At 42.9% G+C, this 15,235-nt stretch overlaps 1 protein-coding gene across 1 annotated transcript; it reads right to left on the minus strand.

Moving 5' to 3' along the window:
* Positions 1-11,693: 11,693 nt before the first annotated feature.
* Positions 11,694-14,956, minus strand: LOC120932309 (protein ANTAGONIST OF LIKE HETEROCHROMATIN PROTEIN 1-like). Its single transcript, XM_040344606.1, has 3 exons — positions 14,500-14,956; positions 14,311-14,412; positions 11,694-12,671 (listed from the first exon to the last, which is right to left on the minus strand). The coding sequence occupies exons 1-3, from the start codon at positions 14,718-14,720 to the stop codon at positions 11,858-11,860; spliced, it is 1,137 nt and encodes a 378-aa protein (XP_040200540.1). The 5' UTR covers positions 14,721-14,956; the 3' UTR covers positions 11,694-11,857.
* Between the last annotated feature and the right edge of the window lie 279 nt (positions 14,957-15,235).

Here is a 15,235-nt window from a genome sequence, read left to right on the forward strand (position 1 = left end):
TGCATACTGCTCACTGTCATACCCTCCACACTCCTCTTCTATACATAGTGCCCACTGTCATACCCTCCACACTCCTCTCCTATACATAGTGTTCACTGTCATACCCTCCACACTCCTCTCCTATACATAGTGCCCACTATCATACCGTCTACATTCCTCTCCTGTACATACTGCCCACTGTCATACCCTCCACTCCTGTACATACTGCCCCATCATACCCTCCACACTTCTTTCTGGTACGTACTACCCTCTGTCATACCCCCACACTCTTCCTGTACATACTGCCCATTGTCATACCCTTCACACTCCTCTCCTGTACATAGTGCCTTTTGCGGTACCCTTTGCACTCCTCTCCTGTACATAGTGCCCACTGTTAGACCCTCCACATTCCTCTCCCTCACCTGCACATACTTCCCACTTATATACCGTCCATACTCCTCCCCTATGTCGCTTACCCACAAAAACAGTTCTTTAAAATTATACTGAATATCCTCAATGTTACCAGCTCTAGAATAGACACACTTTTGTTAGTTCAACTAAAGGAAATCTCAGTTCTCATATTTGTTCTGCCCCATTATTAGTACTCATTTAATTTTGTGATTACTACTGTGATGTATAGAGGAAAATCGGGGATCTCAGCTACTCTAAATATAGCACTTATATAAAAAAGTGTCCCTGAAAATATTTTTTAAATGTTGGCAACTATGCACTTAGGCACTGCCCAAGGACCACTGGGTAAGTAGGGGGCCCCATGAGAGGCTCCTGGGATCCTGTGATAATAAAGCGGTAGTCAAATTTCCTGACATTACTACTTTTTTGAGGCCCTGGGGTAGGTTATGCCACAATGTACAAGTATGCACAGCATATTAGCACATTAGTGTACACTTAAATTTTCAGACTGAGCCCTCCAGTGCTGCGCTGTGATGAATCAGGCGGGGCCCGGGCGTTTACATCTTTACTCGGTCTTCCTTCTGGGTTCTGTGCCATTGGTCACTTGCTTTGGCTGGGCTGTGTTCATGTCATTCCCACACATTTATTTATTATTTGTAAAAGGCCCCACCAAAATCCTCAGCACCAGGCCCATGATGTTCTTAATCTGGCCCTGATTAACACTACCATAACTAGTGGTACCCATTTTGTTAGAGCACAGCTCCAAGATGAGGCCATGCCCAGGGCAGGACTTAGGGTGGTGGGGGCCCCTGGGCTTGAGTGTTGAAGGGGCCCCCTGGAGCCGAGAATTGGGGGGGATCGAAGTTGTTGAGCGGGGGGGGGGGGGGAATTGAAGTTGTTGAGCGGGGGGAGCGCATTAAAGTTGTTGAGCGGGGGGGGGATTTTGCAGTTGTTGAGGGGGGGAGTGCCTCTCACCTGTGCCAACAGCCGGGGCCACAGACTGTCATTAGCCCGGCTCTCGGCTATCTTCCCTTCAGCAGCCACAGTCCTCCACACACCACTCCGGTTCCTCCTGCTTCCGTGCTGCCTCCTCTTGCACTGCGGGAAAATTAACCCTTTTGCGGGACTGCGGGAAGAAGCTGTCTGTGCGGGAAAGTCCCACAGAATCCGTGCGTGTTGGGAGGTATGCGCAGGGCCGCCATCAGGAATTTTGGGGCCCCTTGCACAGCTTAAGGCATGGGCCCCCTGAAGCAGAGAACCTAGGGGGGGTGGGGGTGCTGCCGCCTGAAATTGAGAAGCGTGGGGGCTGCCGCAAATTGAGAAGCGGGGGGGCCTTTACAAAAAAAAGAAGAAATAAAGAAGAAAACAAATATATATAAATATATGTAGCCATCCGGGGGCCCTGGGGACCTCTGGGCCTTTTAATAAAAATAAAAAATAAACCTCTGGGCCCTTTAATAAAAAAAAAAAACATTTATAAAAAATACATAAAAAAAGGGAGGTTGCCAAACCCGGGGGCCCTGGGGACCTCTGGGCCCCTGGGAACCTCTGGGCCTTTTAATAAAAAATAAAAAAATAAACATTTATAAAAAAATAAACATTTATAAAAAAAATAAAAAAGGGGGGGTTGCCACATGGGGCCCTGGGGACCTCGGAGCCCTTTAATAAAAAAAAATATATATATATATAAAAAAAATGTAATTTTTTTTATAAAAAAATAAAAAAGGTGGGTTGCCATCAGGGGGCCCTGGAGACCCCTGGGCCCTTTAATAATAATAATAAAATATATATATATATATATATATATATATATATATATATATATACACATATACATACATATATATATATATATATATATATATATATATATACATATATATATATATATATTATATATATAAAAATAAAAAATATATAAAAAAAACATTTTTTTACAAAAAATAAATAAAAAAAAGGGGGGTTGCCATCCGGGGCCCTGGAGACCCCTGGGCCCTTTAATAATAATAATAAAAAATATATATATATATATATATATATAATATTATATATATAAAAATAAAAAATATATAAAAAAAAACATTTTTTTACAAAAAATAAATAAAAAAAAGGGGTGTTGCCGTCAGGGGCCCTGGGGGCCTCCGGGCCCCTGGGGACCTCCGGACCCCTAAAAAAAAAAAAAAAAAAAAAAAAAATTTTTTTTTTTTCTTTTAAAGGGGGCCCCCTATTGGGTGGGGCCCCTGGGCTTGAGCCCAGTCAAGGCCAATGGTAAGTCCGGCCCTGGCCATGCCTATTTAACCTGTTCTGCATGGTTCACCACCGGTTCATTTTCTTGGCTTCTTGGCTTGCACAGATTAACTTTACTTCAGTAAAATGTTTTTATTGCTAGGGATTGTTAAATATTGTAGTTTTTGTTTTTCTTTTATATTCTTTTTATAGTAACTTAAAAGTGCCTTTTAACTTTTGCAATTGGCTGATTGCAGAGGATTGTGCTAAATTCTGCTTTATATATAATATCCAGGCAGAGAGCTCCCTCGTGTGGTAAGTTTTTATTTAGCTATAAGACAGGACACAAGTAAGTAGTAAATGGATGTGACATTGGGTGCTCCAGAAAAATCTGAGTTGTGTCTTCTACTATACATAGAGCAGACTATAAATCACAAAAAAATCATGTGTTTTATCCATTTTTATTTGGATTATTTTAACCTGAAGTATAGTAAGCAACAGTAGCCAGTATTATGAATAGTACAGTCAATTAAAATGTAGATTGGTGCAAGTATTTATTTTATAATTTGTTTTATGAGTTTTGTTTAGTAATTTATTTATACTTTCAGAGTCAACAAGTGAATGTACAGTCAGTTGTTAGTCCACATACTATGGTTTAGCTGTATTCACCGTTAAAGCTGAAGTTTAGTATTGCCAATTTTACATACAAGTATTTACTGTCCAAAAAACTTTAGTGCAAGATTACAGTTTGCCACTGAACCTGTAGGCAAACACCAGGCCTTCTGGAAAACTTTGCCAAAGACTGATCAATAAAAGATAAGATTACCGTTTGTCCCTGTTTTCTGGGAACAGTCATTGTTTTGAGGGGTCTATCTCCAGGAATTGGCGTCTCCAGATTCGTCTCCTGGAACCAGACACAGTATATTAACCATTGCAGTGCTAGTCTCAAACTGAAATCACGCTCCACAAGCATTAGTGCAAAATGGCACCACTACAACATCCTGTGCGCAAAAGGCAACCCCAAATCTAGCCAGAGAGAGGATGCCAGCCAGGTTTGTGTTGATAAAGTGTCTGCAGTCAGCCCTGGCATCAGTGGAAAAGTCTGAGGGCCCGTACACACCATCAGACCAAAATCTCCGCGGACAGAGAACGCGGTGACGTAGAAGGCACCGACGTTCTCAAACACGGAAGTGCAATGCTTCCACGCATGCATCGAATCAATTCGACGCATGCGCGGGATTTCGGGGAGGCTGGTTACACGTCATAACCAGTGGACATGTCCGATTAGGTGTACTAACCATCGGACATGTCCGACGGACATGTTTCCAGTGGACAAGTTTCTTAGCTTGCTAAGAAACTTTTGTCCGCTGGAAACCTGTCCGCTAGGCCGTACACACGGTCGGACATGTCCGCCGAAATTGGTCCGCGGACCAGTTTCAGTGGACATGTTCGACCGTGTGTACGCGGCCTAAGTCAAGTCTACAGGGGGTGACAAGGCCCACGTTGTGCCTGCTGATGTTTTGCCACATTAGAGGTGGAATGTAGCTTTAAAAGTGAAAAATTAGTCAACAGTCATCTCAACTACAGCACTCCCAAAGGTGGCCCCTTTAATAAATGTATCCTTGAGAATTTTTTTAACAAAAGAGTTGTTTATTGATAAAAAAAACCACAGGACAAATTAACAGTTGCCAGACAGTGAGCAAACATAATTCACCATAGAGTACAGCAGTGCAAGACAGATACAGCAAGTAAATAAGGCACATTAAGGTAACACCACAGGTAACTGATCGTGCATGGAAACATTCTCTCTGAGGTAGAGTCAATACCTAAGTACACACCAAATCCAGCTTATAAACAACAGGCCATACTGTCCCATCTCCTCCCAGCACCCCCCCCCCCCCAGCGGTACACCCCCCGCAAGACATATCAGTAACGGGAACAAGGTCCCCTACATGTCAAGTGAAAGTAGTCCACAGGCCCATCCCAGAGTATAAAACAAGCTAGGGAAGAGTCAGGGGGAGGGGGAGAGGGACAGGCTCCACAGCATCAGACCCTCAGACAGTTATAACCTGTGCCAGCAGTATGATGAGATCCCACGAGACCCTCAGTGCAACGAAATAGAACGCCCAAGAAAGGGCTACCAGGTATTCCCGGCCCACCGCCCCCCTAATCCAAGTCTAGGTGTTCCGCTTTCACCCAGGCCGCCCATACCTTATCGAACTTTCCGGGGCAGTTGCGACCCATGTATGTCAATTTGTAGAGAGGGAGAGCCGCGTTGATTAGCGCCCTCCATTGTGACACCGTGGGAGGAGAGGCCTCCCTCCACCTCAGCAGAATAGCCTTCCTGGCGTAGAAGGCCGCAAAAAAAAATAAACAGTTTTTTTGAGGGGGTACCAGGCAGATTGTCCACCACTCCCAGAAGCATCGGCAAAGGGTCACAGGGTACAGCTATCTTACTCACAGAGTTAATTACCTTCGCCACCCCCTGCCAGTAAGTTTGCAACACGGGACAAGACCATACCACATGAAAAAAAGAACCTTCCTCTATCCTTGAGAATTTTACATGCTTAACGACATGAGGGTCTCCAAGATGTTTTTAACTGTGAATTTGGGGTTCACTTTTGACAGATATGTTAAAAGAAATGTGTTAAATCCTAAATGTTAATCCACTGTATACCTCTGTGTCTCCTCCTCTGTCAGATGAATTAGTACCACAAAGTACCAATAATTGTTTTACAGGCTGAAAAAATATGTATGAGATTGGGACCAGTTGGTACAAAGATTATAACTGATGCTGAAAGAGGTCTCACAGTCCACTGCTGTGTTGCTTACTGGTATTTCTGTGTATAAGAGTACACCAGAGAACTTTTAGACAGGAGCAAGGTGTCCAAGATGTCAGCGGCCTCTTCGTGTAGAAGTAGAAAGCATTCCTGCTACTGAAGTCTGAGGTGCAGCGTATTATCAAGTACACACATCCTGCAGGAAGAACTTCTAAAGGTTGGAAGGCAAGTTGTGGCAGAAGAGTTCTCACCTGGAAGAAGTCTGAAAAGAGACTTTGGATACTATGTTAAATGTTGAATGTCAGGACATTTGTCTGCAGAGCATCCGATAACAGTCGATATTTCGGAAAGTTGCTGTAATGATGTGTATGCTTTATGTTATAATTCAAGTTCAATTGTTATGCCTAGTTCCTTATGCATGTTAGGAAACAGTTAACAGTTATGGTCATGTGATCTGGGGGCAGGGAGCTGTTAGTTGTAAGATGGATCCTGCTGAATAAAGACCAGGCTCATGTTCAAGCTCTTGCTGTCTGCCTATACTTGGTGTTAAAACATTACAGTTGACATGAGAGATAATCGCTTATTTGTGTGTATTCCCTCTGCAGGTATTGTCCTACTAGCGCCTAAGTCTGGAAAACAAATGGTTGTCTTTGATGATAATTGTGCAAACAGAGGTACATTGCTGCCCTCAGTATGAGGTGTTTTTAGTTCTGAATACCAGTCTGATATGATAGAAGGGGCTGACAAGTGTAGTGAGGTGGGTCATTGCACCTCAGCAATAATGGAAATAGAAACCCTGGGTGGTACAGTGCCATGTGTAGTGGAGGTAGTGCAGGTACAGGAAGTTAGCTGGAGGAAGGCATTCAAATAGTTCAAAGTTGAGGAAGTTAGCACAGTGCTCTGTGTAGAAACTGGGCAAACCCTCTTAAAATGTAATTTAAGTAGCTGTACAAGATATACCTGTATGTGATCTGAAAAGGAATGAAATAAATTATCCTGGTTAGAAACCATTCAGGTCCTATAGTGGGCGAACTTACTTTCTATCAGGATAAGACTAAGGCAAGACAGGAGAGGACACAAGATGGCGGTATGACAGACCCAAACGGTACTGGGGCTTTTGGAGGGGACTGCAAGGTAGCCTCTTGCCTATTGACTATGGGCCCTCGGCAGCTGTGCATAGTAACCAATCAGCTTCTAACTTCAGCTGTTCGTGGAGACGGGAAAACCGAGGAATCTCGGATGGCTATGGAGTGCGGAAGTGAGGGTTGGTAGCTGAGGGAACTCTTCAGTGTTTTGACTAAGCTGTGTGCCCAGCATCCTGTATCCTGGAACAGAGAAGTCTCGCTGGAGTCTGTGAGGTTACGTGAGTAAAGGACTTGCATATGGTACATTGCATATGCCACACTGAACCTGGTTCATATACAGGAGTTAAAAGAATTTAAAGGGCAAAAGAAGGAAAAAGGGGAGAAGAGGCATGCTGAGCTCAGTGAACTGGATGGAAGAAACCCCTGTGAGATCTTAGGGGACATGTGAGTAAAAGGGGAATAGTCCTAAGCCTAAAGAGGATGTTTAACAAAATACAGTTTGCTGTTGATTACTGACTTTCTCACTTAAATCTTTCATAAAAAACGGGTTTGCTGCTGACTATTAACCTTTTCCACTTAAACCTTTTCCAAAATGCGGTTTGCTGTTTGACTATTAATTTTTCACATTTAAAATGGAATAACAGTTGAAATACCTCTGCAGCATGGATTTTAGGTATATGGATAGTTGCTGAGCAGTTGTACCAGGACAGATTGCATGTGCTAAACAATAGAGCGGGCTGTTGTTTGTATCCCTTAATTACACCTTTATAGCCCCTGAAAATCTCTGAACGTTTTTGCCCTGGGCTAGGCATTGAGAAATGTCTTTATAGATCTCGGTCTCTCCCCAGAACCTACTTTTTTTTAAGGCTAAAGAACTGAGTTGGTTAGCTGAAAAAGTCATTATGTTAGTAAGGAGAAGAGGGGATGAGCATGCCAGCCAGGAAAATGTGGGGCCGCAATCACTACGTTTGGCAAAGGAAAAGGATAAGTACAAGAGGAACCAGGCTGCAGTAGCAGCAGCCAAATTGGAAAAGTATGCTCATACACCAGATCACACTCCAACTAAAGGGGGACAGCAGTCCCAAGTAAAAATGTCAGGAGACAGGAAGAGTCAAGGAAAAATAGCAAACGTAGCAGGTAAAAACACAGGTAATAAAATCACAGGAGCAGCAGAAAAAGCATCAGTAAAGGGGGATGAGATAGCCCCAGCATCAATACCCCTAGCAGACGGAGCCCCGACATTAAACAATGTACTGATGGCAGTTAATTAATGCAAACAGACAATAGGGGAATAATGTGGCCAAATGAAAGACATTAAAGAGGAACTATCTTTAGTACGGCATGAACTTCAAAAAACGGTTGAAAGAATAACAGCGGTGGAAGGGAGGATAAGCCAAATAGAGGACGATCATTGGGTCAGATCCTCAAAAAACGGGCTTAACTTAAATATTCCGATTTAAGTTACACCGCATCAAAATTTCTACCTAAGTGCCCGATCCACAAAGCACTTACCTAGAAATTTTTAGTGGAGTAACTTAAATCGGGCCGGCGCAAGGCGTTCCTCATCATCAGGGGGCGAATCCCATTTAAATGAGGCGCGCTCCCGCGCCGGCCGTACTGCGCATGCTCGTGACGTCATTTTCCCGACGGGCATAGCGCGAAATTACGTTACGTCGGGCTTTGTGGATCGCGACGGGTCAATAAAGTTGCGTCGGGAAAAAAAAAAGATACGGCGGCAAAAAAAAAATTCAAAATCGAAAAAAAAGCGCGGCGCGAGGAAGAAGGGTCTGCTTTTACATGGTGTAAACAGTTTACCATTTGTAAAAGCAGCCCTAATTTTGCACTTGCAAACTAAAACTTACGGCGACAAAACGAAGCATAATAGCTTCGTGGATCGCCGTAAGTCCTAATTTGCATACCCGAAGCGGCATTTCGATGCGAAATGCCCCCAGCGGCGGATGCGGTACTGCATCCTAAGATCCGGCAGTGTAATTCAATTACACATGCCGGATCTTCGTCCTAACTATGGAAAACTGATTCTGTGGATCAGTTCCATAGTTAGGACAAGGGATACGATGGAGTAACAGCAGTTACTCCGTCGTATCTCTTTTGAGGATCTGGCCCTATATTCAGTAAAATAGGAAGTTAAAACACTGAAAGATCAGATGAATAGGCTTGCTGGTAAAATGGATGAAATGGAAAATAGACTCCGCAAGGACAATGTGAGACTGGTGGGACTCCGTGAAAAGAGCGAGGGGTCCAATCCTATAGTATTCCCGGAGAATTGGTTTATTGAGTTATTTGGAAGAGAGACTTTTTCACAGCAGTTCTCAATAGAAAGAGTACACAGAGTCCCTTTTAGGCCCCCACCTTTAGGAGGATACCCTAGGTCAATGCTGCTGAATTTCCTAAATTATAAAGATAAAGTAACCTTGTTGCGTAAAGCAAGAGAGATGGGGAATATTTGTTAAAAAGGCGTCAAGATCTCGTTGTATCCCGATTTCTCTCCTGGCCTGCAGAAGTGCAGGGCCGAGTTTATGGAAATTAAACGCAGACTTCAAAAATGTAATGTTACATATGCATTACTTTATCCAGCTCGGCTACAAATGGTAATGCTAGGAGAGACTGTTTTTTTTTACTCCCCTGTGGGAGCGACAGCATGGCTGGAGGACAAAAAGGATCAGCTATCAATAAAATGAGGGACATTCGGATTGAGGATAGGACACATTGAGGTTCACTGGGAAGAATAAAATGCATATTGAGTGGAGGGGGGTGAGAAACACACTGAATAAGAGAAGCTTATGGTATATGTGGGGAATATACCAAAATAAAATTTGTTTGATGGTAACAGGGGAAGGGGGAAGGGGAGGGAGGGGGTAGGGGGAGAGGAGTGATACTGGAGAGGGAGAGGGTGAGGAGAGTGTGAGGTTGTATGCACTGGTCACAAAAAACCTAGAAAGGTGTAGGGAGGAAGGGGGGCGAGTAGTTGAGGGGGTGGTAATGCCAAAAAGAGGGTGGGTACAGAGAATGCATAAAGGTCAGAATAAAGATATAACTCATGTGATAGTAGGGGCAAATTATCGGAAAAGGGTAAAATTAAGGATAAAACAAACACTTAAAATATATGTAGAAGGAAAATTCACACTTTTTACACACAATGGAAAACAAGAATATTTGGACACTGAGTGGCATAGGGGGATGATTAAAGTACAGTTTTTTTTACAAGGGTTTTGTGGGCCCTCCTGAGGATTCTTTTTGTCCTCCTTTTTTGTTTCTCAATTTGCTACGTAGTCTGAGTATAAGACTTTTAGAGGGCCTGGATTTTCTTTCCTCTCCCCCCTCTTTTTGCATATTCTTGTTGTCTTTTAATGCAGTCTGGAGTTCTGAATATAGGCTCTTGGAACGTCCGAGGGTTGGGTACCCCAGCTGAGAGAGCTGCAGTGTTTGACGTGTTGGAAATTTATGAGGTAGGATTGGTCTGCCTGCAAGAGACCCACTTAATCAGGGATACTAAACTACAATTTCGAAGTAAGAGGTTTCAATATCTATATCACTCGGTGCACACCTCTTATTCAAGGGGTGTGTCTGTGTTGGTAAGAAGGGGAATGGTGTTTACTTGCAGGCAGATTAATATAGACGAGGAGGGGCGGTATATCTTTCTTCATTGTGTAATAAAAAATAGGGAGTATGTTCTCACAAATATTTACTGTATATTCCTCCACCTTTTAAATTCGGAGTAATGTACAGACTAATGGAATGTATGATGGTTAAAACCAGGATATCAGTCATAGCTGTGGGAGATTTCAATGAGGTTATAAATAAAAAATTGGATAGGTTCCCAGCAGGAAAATGGGAGCAGAATGCCCCGGAGAGTTGACTGTATCAGTTCCTACAAGAAGCTGGGTTATTTGATATGTGAAGAGGGAGGAACCCAGATGTGTAGCAATACTCATGCTTCTCAAGCTCCTATTCCACACTCTCCAGGATAGATCTGGTCCTGGGCAATGTGAAAGCATCCCAGATAATAAAGAATATAGTATACCAACCTAGAAGGGTGTCAGACCACTCACTGATGATGGTCTAGGTAAACTTGGAAGGGAAAAGACCTCTCAGGGTATGGAAGATGAATCCTTTAGGCCAGGTTCACACCTAAGCGAATTGAGTGTGGTTTCAACCGCATCCAAATCGCAGGACATTTTAAAATACATTGTTTTCAATGAGGCTGGTTCACATATGTGCGATGCATCCGCACTGCGCATTGCCTCCAAACCGCGTGCGGTTTTTATGTCTTGCGGTGCGGCTCAGGTGCGAATTGAGTCCCATTATCTTCTATGGGTACGCATCTAAATCGCAGGTGTGTTGCGGTTTGAATGGAAGTTTTTTTTCCTCCTCCACCACCTCCCCCTTTTCCTAGTTCCTCCTCTGTCTGTTTCATGCTGCTGAGGTGAGTAGCCATGTCCAAAAAACGGAGCAAAAAAGTCACTGCTAAGGTGAAGGACTGTGTGGATTCCGAGGAGCTTATCCGCCTTGTCAGGGAGAACCCACAAATCTATGACACCCGGCATACTAAATATAAGGACAATGTTTTGAAAAAAACTACCTGGGTTGAAATTACCAAAAGCCTTTTGCCAGAGTGGAGTTCAAGCTGACAAAGCTGACAAAGGTAAGTTTGATTTATTTTTTCATTCCCTAACTTCTTAAATTATAATTCTAAGTAGACCCCAATAACTACAGTGCGTACCCCCCACAAATCCAGAGCAGGCCTTTATCCAAGCATGCATTCTGTCAGGGCATGTAAAGTCTGCTAACCCATACCATGCCACATGTTTTCTATCTTGGCATGGTGTTTTAGCAAAATCCTAATGCACCCTGTCCCCGTGTTGCTGGTGGCACGGGACTCATTCCCACACCCTTGGTCATTGTTTGTATGAGTCTGCGTGTGTGTCTATCACCAAAATATGTAAACTCACTTTACCAAGTATGTTTGCAGATCCTTGGGGGAGTGACTATCTGTATTTGTCATCCTATTTTGACGTTATTGGCCATGGTGGTCTTACAACGACATCATCCTCTGTACAATGACACCCAGCAGAACACACATAACAGTGTCACAAAGCCAATTTTTGGTGTTTTTGTCCAATTTCAGGTAGAGAATAACTTCGGAGTCCTTAATATTCTGCAAAAAAATAACTTTATTTTTTTTTTTCAAGCTGCATTCAAATTACACATAGTGACATTTTTAGCTTAGTATTTTATGTTTTAATATTTAAAGGGCCATATATTTTGATGACAACACCACATTTTTTGTTTTTAAATTGCCTGCATCTGCCAAGGTAACTCGCCAGCTGGCGATAGAAAGTAATTTAGAAATTGATCTCAAATCAATTTCCCACTGCTAGTGCCCCTAGTCAAACTCCACTGTGCCGCCTCCATGTTATGCATCATGGAATCCTCATAATCAATTCCATCACGTTCTCGCACATAGTTGTGCAGTGCACATGCAGTTTTGACAGCAGAGACAGCATGCTCCAAACTGAGATTGATGGCGGTGTGCAATATTCTCCATTTATTGGCAAGAATTCCAAATGCACACTCTACTACTCGACGTGCCCTAGTGAGCCGATAATTAAATATTCTTTTATCATTGCTCAGCGCTCTACTTGAGAATGGTCGAAGAAGATTTTTACCAAGGGCAAACGCTTCGTCCCCTACAAAAACAAATGGGAGGGCTGGCTCATTTGTTCCGGGCAAGGAGGAATCGTTAGGTAAATCCAGACTATTCGCCCTTATCATTGTCCCAAATGTGGAATAACTAAATACACCAGAATCAGAGCTGCTACCATAAGCACCCACATCAATATAAATGAAATTATATTTGGCATCTACCACTGCCATTAATACAAACGAAAAATATTTTTTATAATTAAAAAACTGACTCCCACTATCAAATGGCCTCAGGATGCGTATGTGCTTGCCATCGATGGCTCCCACACAGTTTGGAAAATTACATCTCTCCCAGAATTCATCTGATATCTTCAACCAATCTTCTTTTGTAGGCTTTTTGAAGACCAATGGTTTTAGTACATTCCATAAAACAAGGCATGTTTCATGTACAATGCCAGATATAGTTGATTTTCCAACCTTGAACTCATAGTGGAGACTTCCAAATGAATTTCCTGTAGCTAGGTACCTTCAACAAATAAGAAATATTAAATAATTAGTATCTTCTCTTTTTTTCAGTGGTATACATCAAGAATCGGTGGCGAAGCATGCGTGATGCCTTCAAGAAATACAACAAACATCTAAGAGAAGTGAGGAGTGGCTCGGGGGCACCAGCTAGAGTACCCTATATGTATGCAGAGGACCTTGCCTTCTTGAAACCACTCATAGAGATGAGAGAGTAAGTTATCCTCTACATCATCTATGTATCGTGACTATATATTTGGCATTAGTAATGTTTTTCTTTTTTCATAAAAACAGGACCGAAGCAAGTTGGGACGAACAGGATGTCCTGGAGGATCAACCAGAGAGCCAATCTGAGGCCCAATCGGTGGCAGCAGTTTGCATTGATCCAAATGAGGAAATACCTGAAATGCCACTTGGGTCAGATCTATGGGTCACAAACCCAGAGACTGATTCTGGATTGCCTGAGCCTATGCCTGGACCCTCCTCAGCTCCGACAACCATTGCGCGGCCTGCCAAAGTGGCACGTAAGCGAACGCCAGTATCGCAGATGGACATAAGCGAGCGTCTTCTAGAGATGTTACAACAAATGGCTGGAAAGGTGGATGCTTTTTTTATGTCCAGCTACAATACTGGCGCTTAATTTTGTACCATTGATCAAAAAAGTTCTACCTGAGAGATATTTAGAAATGCGAACCACAGTAGAACATGTTCTGCAGTCATTTACAGTGCCAAGCGAGCAACCAACATTGGAAAGGCCATATGTAACAAAAGAAACAACACACATACACTTACCAATGTCAGGCCAGTACCCGGACCCAGGAAACCAACCTTACCCCTATGTTCCTCCATCCTACACTTCAAGCTTTCAGGAGCCAACTTCAATATATGAGGTACAACAGAGGCGAACTCCATATCCCATCCCATCCCCAATCCCTTCAATTATGCCACAAACACAAATGCAGGGGATGTATGTGCCACAGCAACATTGGCCACAGCAACATGGGCCTCAGACACATGGGCCACAGCAACATGGGCCTCAGACACATGGGCCACAGCAACATGGGCCTCAGACACATGGGCCACAGCACCATGGCCCTCAGACACATGGGCCACAGCACCATGGCCCACAGCCACATGGGCCACAGCACCATGGCCCACAGCCACATGGGCCACAGCACCATGTGCCACAGCACCATGGGCCACAGCACCATGGGCCACAGCACCATGGCCCACAGCAACATGTGCCACAGCACCATGGCGAGTCTAGCCATGCTTCAAGCACCGAGATTGATGAATCTACTTCAGCAAGTCAATACTCCTCAGACACACCATTATTTCCCAAAACATATCAACATCTCTAAAGTTTACGTTATGCCCACAGTAAACAAGCATGTGTGCATATTTTGAATCAAAGTTTAATCCTGAGGTAAACTTGAAGGCAAAGTTTTTATTTTTTATATTAGTCCAAGCAAATATATGTTGTCTATTTCTTTATTTTTGGGAGAAAAGTAAAAAATAAATATATTTTTGGGCATCTTATGTCTGGTTGTTCATTTCTAATTACAGATGTTGGATAGTTGAACCCAAAAAAGATTACATGCTTCAACATAAATTTGAAAATGCACATAGGTGTGGAAAAGTACCTTAATGTGATTAATAATCTTTGTGCAGGCTGGATGCTTGCTCTGAAGCATGTGTTCTGGCGCTCCAAACTATGGTACGTTAGTCCTAACAATTCATCAAAACTTAAAAAAAAAATATATATATATTAAAATATTTAATATGGAACAATGGAGAAAGAAAATGTTTAGCAAAATTAAATAAAAAATCACCTGGTTATTGACATGCGTGTATAATTAAAAAACTTGTCCTCATGCCCACGGAGATCTTCATATAATATCATGAACTGCCCTCTTTCATCCCTATTTGCAATGATAGGATGAACCCAGTATCTTCTTCTTCTCCTCCTCCTTCTCCTCCTCTCAACTTCCAGCAAGATTGCTGCTGTTGCAGCAACAACTGTAGGCATGATCATGGGCAGGGCAGCACACATTTCTTCTGAAATCCAAATCCAATTCCACACTATACTGAATGCTCGTGAAAAAGGAAGAGTCCAAGAAAGGTCACTCCCTTTTATTACCTACATCATCACACAGCTAACAATGATTGGCCCTCACCAAAAACGCAGCTCAGATAATTATTTCTTCTAAATCGCACCCGATCCGCAGCTAAACCGCAGTTGATCCGCAGAACACCCTCTAGAGAAATTCGCAACGGGAACGCAGCTCAAAAACGCAACGCACTAGTGTGATTCCGGCCTTATGGTTTGAATTAATGGGGAACTCAGATGAGGTACTTATTAAATTAAAAGAGTTTATAGAGTTCAATGAAGGCACAGTGACAAGGGGAGTGATGTGGGATGCACTGAATGCTTTTCTCAGGGGTATATGTATTTAACAAGTGGAAAAAATTAAAAAAGGTGTCAAAGGAGTGGGAGAATAGAATTAGGGAGGAGCTAGTGAATGCAGAAAGGGAATATGTGGAAAATCCAACCTCAGAGAAAAAAAG

The sequence above is a fragment of the Rana temporaria genome, chromosome 3 (genome assembly GCF_905171775.1).
Source record: "Rana temporaria chromosome 3, aRanTem1.1, whole genome shotgun sequence".
In the NCBI taxonomy this organism is placed as follows: Eukaryota; Metazoa; Chordata; class Amphibia; order Anura; family Ranidae; genus Rana; species Rana temporaria.

Excerpts from the sequence above, each read along its gene's own strand:
- LOC120932309 (XM_040344606.1), bottom strand. The coding sequence starts at position 14,720 with ATGTGTGCTGCCCTGCCCATGATCATGCCTACAGTTGTTGCTGCAACA. Across the intron at positions 14,413-14,499 it reads ACACGCATGTCAATAACCAG|TTTTGATGAATTGTTAGGAC; the intron begins GTGATTTTTTAT and ends TTTTTTTTTAAG. Across the intron at positions 12,672-14,310 it reads AGATTATTAATCACATTAAG|GTACCTAGCTACAGGAAATT; the intron begins GTACTTTTCCAC and ends TATTTGTTGAAG.